This window comes from Temnothorax curvispinosus, unplaced genomic scaffold (assembly GCF_003070985.1).
Source record: "Temnothorax curvispinosus isolate PA1 unplaced genomic scaffold, ASM307098v1 QBEX01011437.1, whole genome shotgun sequence".
Taxonomy (NCBI): domain Eukaryota; kingdom Metazoa; phylum Arthropoda; class Insecta; order Hymenoptera; family Formicidae; genus Temnothorax; species Temnothorax curvispinosus.
The window spans coordinates 3,726-12,808 of record NW_020221217.1 but is presented as its reverse complement, the minus strand read 5'-3'; the positions used below and the strand labels follow the sequence as shown (position 1 = coordinate 12,808).

At 31.5% G+C, this 9,083-nt stretch overlaps 1 protein-coding gene across 1 annotated transcript; it reads left to right on the top strand.

The window, feature by feature from the left end:
• The first annotated feature begins 6,781 nt into the window (after positions 1–6,781).
• LOC112461466 lies at positions 6,782–7,753 on the top strand. Its single transcript, XM_025026708.1, has one exon. It carries the CDS (start codon positions 6,782–6,784, stop codon positions 7,751–7,753), a length of 972 nt encoding a protein of 323 aa, XP_024882476.1.
• The last annotated feature ends 1,330 nt before the right edge of the window (positions 7,754–9,083 follow it).

Here is a 9,083-nt window from a genome sequence, read left to right as displayed (position 1 = left end):
ATTCAAAAAAATTGACCGAAAACGCTTCTTTCATATAAATTGTGCGTCTTTTATTTCATTTTTAATCTATTTATTATAGCAATATATATAATAATATTTATACATTACATATAAACTATCAAATTAAACTCATTTTTGTATTAACAAGGTATTCGCTCAAAAGTAGGTCTAAAAATTAGGCATTTTTTGTAATTTTTTTTAATAAACAAAAATATTTATAAATTTGTAGTGTTGCATATATATTCGTTACTATTTTATTCAATTTTTTAAATAATTTAAAACAAAAAATTAAGTAAAAAGTTAAATTTTTTCTTTAACATACCATCATTTTTTCTTTAGCTTTTTATAAATGATTGAAATACAGTCTATAGAGATAAGACTACTCATTAAAATAAACTAACTTTTTTGTTTGCCATGATTAGAACGGATTCAATCATGGCAACTATCGAGGACAAATATTTCAGAATGTATAATGTACCTTATATTTTAATTCTAACACTACAGCCATACATTTATCAAACGTAGTTTCCTCCAACTTCCCTTCTCCCCTAACATAAAAACTTAAAAGAATCCAAAGTATAATACATTAAAGTTATGTTAAAAGTAAACAAAAAGAAAAGAACAATCATTATATCTTACGGTAAGTGATTCAATAACTTTTAAATCAATTTTTTGATAATATACGTCTTAAGGGGATCCTATAGCGAAGGCCGAACTTCCTCGACGTCGATAATGTCGAACATTTTTAATTCCGTTCTAATTCGTTTTCTATCATTTTCTATATTACCGGCCTATATCTGCCCTTGTCTAACGGGAGGCATCTGTCCTTGTTTCGATTGCTGCGCCATGTATATTTGCATGTATAAAAGTTAAAACATTGACACTTTTTTTTCTAGACTTCTATCGTAGTTGTAATTGCACGATATTGTTCTTCAATGTTTTCCCTAGAGGGCTAGATTCTCATTTTGTATATATAAACTGCAGTATTTTTGTATAACCAAATATTGTCGTCAGTGACAGCTTTATGTGCCCAAATTTTTAATTTATTTTTCGTTTTGGAAGTTAAAACCGATCTAGCCCTCTACATTTTCGTGCGTACTTTAATTCTAGACCAAAAAATTGCAATTCCGTAAAGCCAATTAAAAGTGGTTATGTTTTAACTAAATGTCGGTAATTACTGCCACTATAGGATCCCCTTAATAATATACGATAATAGACGTAGTGTTTCTCAATCATTAAAAATAAAGTTTGTAACGTCAAGATTAATAAATATTGGTTATTTTTATATAAAATTCGATAAAAATAATAATAAAATAAGAACAAATGCAAAACTACAAGTTTTTTTCGTTTAATATACATAAACAAAAAATCTTTAAAATTACCTATTTTTCAGGTATTTTTGAACAAATATCCCCTTAATATAAACTGCATAGATTAAAATTACATAGACTAAACTGTTATAAACATTTTTGAAAAGAGCATCATAATTAGTCTGAAAATAGCAGGTGGTATCCAAATTAGGACTGATGATTTGTTTTGAAGGCTTCGACATGCGAACTTCGAAGCTTCGAAGAATCAAAATTGTACAATTATTAATTTAATACAATAGTATAATAGTACCGCAATTGGGATGTTCAGTCGTGACGTAGCCGTGACCACAAGGCCAAGATAGCTGGCCTATTCCTGAAAATTGTACGCAAACATACGGTCTGAGGGCGTTTATCGTGCCTTTTAAACGCGTGTGATAAAAATATGTACTTAAATATAAAAGAAATATGTGCATTTGCACAGTGCACCCTTTCTTCAAGGAATTTCATGGAAGGAGAAAATTTGTTGTGCTGTGGACATTTATTAACATGCGGGATAACTTCTCAAGATAATGACAAATGGGATTTGACGAACCTGGTCGCATGGCGAACGCTGTAGAGAGTAGACGTGTCGAGAAAGTTAGCTAACGATAGTAATAGGGTGTTATTAGTCGAGAGTGATAGAAGAGAGATTAGAGGGTACCCTAGAGGCGAAGTTAAACCAAAAAAAGAAATAATTAAGAAAAGTTTTACTGCCCCCCCTCGGAAGGGGGGTTATTTAGGCGGGAAACAAGCGCGAGGTTATGTTAGTAATAACAAGAACGAATTAATATCGAAAGAAATTAGAAATGATCCTACACTTAGTAACGTAAACATGGTTAAAAGAAGTGATAAAGCAGGCCAGAAAATGATGATGTCAAAGAAAGAAGACAAGATGACTGATAAAAACAAGGGGAAAAAGGACAAGACGGATACGAACACTGGAAACACGGAGATGCTCATGGAAACGGATCAGGAAGGTTCGAGAAACAAGGATGAGATGCAATTAGTAAACAATGTACTAACAGACGAAAGAGAAAGTGAAGAAAGAGAAAACAACGATGGAAGAGAGAGTGACAAAAGAGAAAGCAACGGAAATTATACCTTCAGGGAAATAATATACGTCAACATCAAGCTTGTTAAAAAGGATCGTAATTTAAGAAAAGAAGAAATTGCCAAATAATTGTCGAGTAAATATTTCGAACCAGGGTTAAAAGGTTATAAAATAGTATGCTGTAAACTTACTAGGGAAAACACGTGCGCGAAGAAAGGACTGAATGAAGTAAAAATTCGAAGCTTGTTGCACGGCATTAGATGCGTTCCAGATAACTTAGAGATGGATAGGTTTAATCTAGCTAGACTTAAATTTAAAAATGATGAAGAAGCAAATAGATGTATAGAAAGGTTAAACAAAGAGTACAAAGATAAATTACAAGTATATATAGATAATAGGTCGAGATACTGTAAAGGGGTAATCGCGGATTGGCCGTATAGCATAGAGGAGCTCTGGGAAAATTTAGTTAGAAAAGATAAAATTTTACAACTAGAGGTCATGAAAAAAAGGGTATATAATAGAGAGATGAAAAAAATAGAGATTAAGGAAACAGATAATATAATAATCACAATAAAGGGAAACAAACTGCCGGAAAAATTTTCGATATTTGAGGGATTTGGTAGCTTAAAGGTAAGATCCTACGTAGAACCAGTTAGTCAATGTTTCAGATGTTTTAAATATGGTCACTTCAAGAAAAACTGCAAATCCAATGACCTTTGTGGAAGATGCGGCAGCACGGCTCATGGTCCGTGCGATTTTGAATACAAATGTGTAAACTGTAAAGGAAAACATAGGGCAACGGATAGAAAATGCCCTATATATATTAAGAACAAAAAAATAAAAATAGTAATGGCTAAAAAAAACGCAACATACACAGAAGCAATTAAAATAATAAATGGCCAAGATGCAGAAGAACAAGAGTATGATAAATATAACAGAAAGGCATGGCCTACAATAGACGAGAGACTAAGAAATAAGAACCCAATAAATAGAGAAAACAATAACTACGAGAACAACGAAAGAAGGACATATGCAAAAGCTGTAGCAAACGCAGGAATAACTAAACCAACAAATAAGGATGAATATTATAGTAGAACAATAAATAAAATTAAGGAAAATGAATACGACAGAAATAGGATAGCAAGAACAAAAGAAACAGAAATAAGTAGACTACCAATCTGGAAAGAGAGAAAGAAAGAAGATTATATAAAGAAAAATAACAATGAGGAACAAAGGAGGGAAGTAGGAGAAAGAAATAATGAAAACAAACAAAACTATCAAAACATAAAAGAGGTACTAGAAGAAGAAGATTGGAGGAGATTCATCAGAGAGCAAATTCAAAGAATAGTTCAACAAGAAGTGGAAAGGACAATAGGAATTAAAAATACATCCACAGAAGATATTACGGAGGAGGTCAATGCAGAAGGAGAAGCTTGTTATAACTACAATTCATTAAAAAGACAAAGAACTTAATAAACAATTATGAACAAGAAAGAAAAACTTGAAATAGTACTATGGAATGCTAGAGGATATATAGGAAAAAAAGAGGAAGTGGATGAATATATTAAAAATACAGATATAACTATAATTACGGAATCTAAAGTAAAAGACCACAAAAAAATAAAAGTAAAAGGATATAATATAATTGGTGTAGACAGCAGAGGTAACGGTGGAGGTATTCTAATATTTTGTAAAGAAAACATAAAAATAGAGGTAATAGAAGAATGGAATGATCTAGATGAAGACTTTGATATATGTGGAATTAGGATTAAACACGAAAGTACAAATATGAATATAATTGGGGTATATAGAAGACCGAATAAAAGTGTAAATCCAAGAGAATGGACAAAAATAACAAACTTTAATAGAAAAGGAATGGATACATTAATAATGGGTGATTTTAATGCAAAAAATATATTATGGAATTGTAATAACACAGAACCAAATGGAGAAGGATTACAGGAAAAATTTTTTAATGCGGGATTTTTATGCGTAAACACAGATACAATGTCTAGGCTAAATGATATAAATCAAAACCCTTCAAATTTGGATCTAATATTTTCAGAAACAAATGTCATTGATAAGATTGAATATACTCAAGCAAAAGATGCTTGGGGATCGGACCATTTTCCGATAAAAATAAAGATAGAAATTGAAGAAATTCCTTACATAAAGAAAACGAACAGAATAGCGAACGAAAAAACGTGTTGAAATGAATATAAGAATATATTGGAAAAAAAGGTAGACCAAATAAAAGAAGAAATTTTAGGAAAAGACTTACAAATTAAATATAGTACACTGATGAAATATATTATTGAAACCGTAAAAGAAGCCTCAGGTAAGAAGGAGAAAGAGAACAACACCTCTAGAAAAAAGAGAAGAGGAAATCTAAATATTAACAAAAGAAATGTAAAGAAAAAAGGAAGAAAACAACATGCAATATGGTGGGACAAGGAATGCTTCGAAATAAAGAAGGATAGAAGGAAAAAAATGGAAGAATACCGAAAAAAAGGAAACATTCATACTTATGTGGAGTATAAAAAAAGTAGAGCTATAATGAGAAAAACGATAAAACGAAAAAAGAGAGAGAGTTTCAAAAAATTTTGTAATGGACTAACAAAATATAGTAATATGTCATATGTGTGGAAAATGATGAGGATCTTTAAAAAAGGAAGAAATAAAGTAGAATGGAACAAATGGAAATTTGGTGAAAGAGAAGAATTAATCCTGAAGGATATAGAACAACTAGCAGCCCCAAGTGTGACATTAAAAGTAAAAATACCTGAAAAAGAAGAAGATAACGTACTAGATAAGGATTTTTCAGAGGAAGAACTGATGAGAGCAATTAAAATGATAAAAAAGGATTCAGCTCCAGGAAAAGATGGAATAGACTACAAAATGATAAAAGAACTACCAAGAGAAATTCTAAAGATTTTATTGGAAATATTGAATGAAGTTTGGAAAGGAAAAGGGTTTCCAGAAGAATGGAGAAAATATCAAGTATTCTTCATTGATAAGATAAATAAGAATAAAGTAAGACCAATTTCGTTATCTTCATGTATGGGAAAACTGATGGAAAGACTAGTAAATGAAAGACTGATATGGTGGATGGAAAAGGAAAGAAAATTCAACAAATTACAAAATGGATTTAGAAGAGGAAAATCATGTATTGAAAATTTAGCGAAAATTACAGATGCAAAAACGGCAATATTGGAAGGAGAATACTGTTTGGCAGCTTTCCTAGATGTATCAGCGGCTTATGACAACGTGCAATTTCACATATTAAAAAATAAACTAATAGGAATGGATTGTCCAATAAGAATGTTAACTTTTATAGATATATGGTTAGGAAACAGAGAAGTAGAATTTATCGTCGATGGGGAAAAAACAGTAACTAAAATAGTGAAAAAAGGATTACCTCAGGGATCAGTCTTAAGCCCAGCGCTTTATGAAGTAAATACACATGAGATAGATAAGGGTTTAGAGATAGACGTAATAGATATGGAATTTGCAGACGACATAGGAATGTACGTAAAAGAAAAAAATAAAAGAGAGAACAAAAGAAAACTAGAACAAGCAGTCAAAATGATGGCAGAAAATCTTAGTGCAATAGGATTGGAATTAGAACCTCAAAAAACCAATTTAATAGAATTTAACAGATACGGGGTTATAGATAAGGAAATGTTTATAGAACTTCAGGGAACAAAAATAGAATGTAAAAAAGAAGCTAGGTTTCTAGGTATTAGGATAGATAACCAACTAAAGTTCGAAAGTCACATAGCAGAAATAAGGGCAAAAATAGAAAAAGCAAATTATATTCTTAAATATCTGAATAATATAACGAGAGGGTCTGATTGCAACACAGCTTTGAATTTGTACAAAAGTTTAGTCCGATCTGTAGCAGATTATGGCTGCTTTATATATGCACCTAATTTAGAAAGATTAAAAATAAAACTAGAAAGAGGTTAATTTTTAGGATTAAGGACAGCTAGCCCTTGGTTATCGAAATAGTACTCCGACAAACGTAATAATCGCGGAAGCAAAAGTAGAAATATTAAGTGAAAGAGCCTTGATGTTGGCAAAAAACTTTTGCCTGAAGGTCAAAAAGTACGGAAGCAAAGAAATTAAAAAAAGTTTAGAAAACTTATCGAGAGCAGAAGCTAAAGAACGATTGAGATTTCCACAAAAGAAGAAAAGTACGCTTACAATGGCATGGGACGAAATTAAAAAATATAGAAACGAAATAGGAGAAGAAAAAGAAACTTACGAACTATGGGAAACGAATTACGATATACTAACGGAAGAAATTGAAACGGATTTAGAAGTGGGAGAAATCTACAAGAATAAAGCGGAAATAAAGGAAAAAAGAAAAATCGAAGAGATGAAATATAAAAAAGAAGACTATGAGTTGATAGATGAATTTAAGGACAAATATAACCAGAAGAACATCAAATTCATATACACGGATAGATCAAGGATCGAGGGAAACCCAAGTGTTGGAGCAGGAATAGTGATAGAAGAAGAAGAAGAAGATGCATATTATGCAAGTTTACCAAAAAACTCGTCAGTATATACAGCAGAAGCATACGCAATAAATGCAGCTCTAAGGAAAATAGAGGACAAATTGGAGAGGGAAAATAAGGAAGAAGAGGAAATGATTATAATATTATCAGATAACCAAGGAGTAATAAAAGCAATTAAAAACAACAGATTAGACGTGTACAAAAATAAATACATATTAGATATTAGAAGGAGACACCACAAAATAAAAACAAGATACAATAAGAGAATAATCTATGCATGGATACCGTCTCACAAAGGATTCACGGGAAATGAAATGGCGGATAAATTAGCAAAAACAGGAACAGAAGAAGACAATAATAAGAGTATTGAAGTACCTATACAAGATTATATGACAATATTCAAGGAGGAAGCAAAAAGGAGAACACAAGAAAAAATAAAAAATGAAGCAAGTTATAAGGGAAGAGACTACTTTAGAAGATACTATGATGAAGAAAAGAAGAAACCATGGTTCCACAAAATAAGAACGGAAAGATATTTCTACACATGGATGAACAGAATACGAGCAAATCATTATAATTTGAACGAGTCCTTAGCTAGAAAGGAATACATAGCGACACCTGACTGTGAATGTGGAAACTACGTGGAGGATATCAATCACGTGGTATGGGAGTGCAGAAAATACGACGACCAGAAAGAAAGGTTGAACGAGGAGCTCGAGATCAGGAATCTTAGAGGAACGGAAGACATTTTTGAGATAATCAGGAGAGAAGATTGGATGAAAATTTCAGTGATATTCAGATTCATTAAAAAATTGAACAGGATCATATAAAGTGGAAGAAAGAACAGACCAACACTTAAATACGCTATATAGTCCAAAGGTGGGGCTGAAGGCGTCTATAACTCCAACCGGAGTTCACAACCTCAAAAACAAAAAAAAAGACAAATGGCATTTAACTGCATATTGCCTTCAAATGTCAAATGTTAAAGGTGCCCTTCACGAAATAAACATAGTGATATTAAAATCAGGGAAAATATTATCCGCAAAATGTAGTTGCAAAGCAGGGATGAGTGCAAAATGCAAACACACGGTTGCAGTTTTGCTACATTGTAATCGGTAAGTACATATAAAAGTTATTAATGTATGTTAACAATAACACATGTAGTAGTATGCTGTTTCTAATCAATGTAAACTTTTAGATATGATGTCGATAAATTTGAGAATATTTCCTGCACCGATAAAAAATGCATCTGGAACATACAACACAGCACGGCTGTAGATGGGTATAAATCTGCACCTCTGGAAGATCATAAGTGTTTCAATATTTGTGAGAAGAAATTGACTTTGACTGATGAGCAGATAGACTACGTCAAGAATAGATTGTTTACAATCCCATCAGCGTTAACAAAGCACATGTATGACACAAATTGAATTTTTTACAAGTATATTGGTATTTCAAAATATCAGAGTAAGCGAGCAAAATAATCAGGTTTTACTCATTGTTAGGATATACATTTACAAACATCGAATCAATTATTTTTATTGGTGCAAATCTTATAATCATGTAGAACTTCTTTATGTAAATTTTCACCTTATAATCATGTGGAACTTCTTAACGTAAATTTTCAATTATTTTTTGTCTATTTTTACTCGACATATTTTATTATTGCTAAATTTATACTGACGTTTTGTTAATATTTCGTTAACACAATGAATTTGCACATTTTTGTTTTAGTGATTATATCCAATCAATTTTTATCTATTTCTGCAAGTATATTTTTTTTACATGATGCAATTCATTTTACTTGTTTAATTTTTTTACATATGTAATTATTATATGTAGGTGTGGGAGGCATAGTCCAGTCTCTATGACCCAGATTCCTGTAAACTCTTCTCCCGAGATAAATCATTGTCCAAAATTTACCTTCGAAAGAAATGCATGCACTTTCCAATGAGAAGCCTTTAGTAGACGATTTAGCCACATGTTGCAAAAAGAAACTAAAAAGCTTAGAAAAAGACGTATTACGTATCTGCGAATTAAGCCAAGCATCTATTTCTGTTTGGAAACAAGAACGACAGTTTAGAGTAACGGGCTCCAGATGCTACGCTCTGTACACATACTTCACCAATAAGAAAACCAATCCTAATTGGAAAGACAAAT

Coding starts and splice junctions, on each gene's coding strand:
- LOC112461466 (XM_025026708.1), top strand. CDS start 6,782: ATGAAATATAAAAAAGAAGACTATGAGTTGATAGATGAATTTAAGGAC.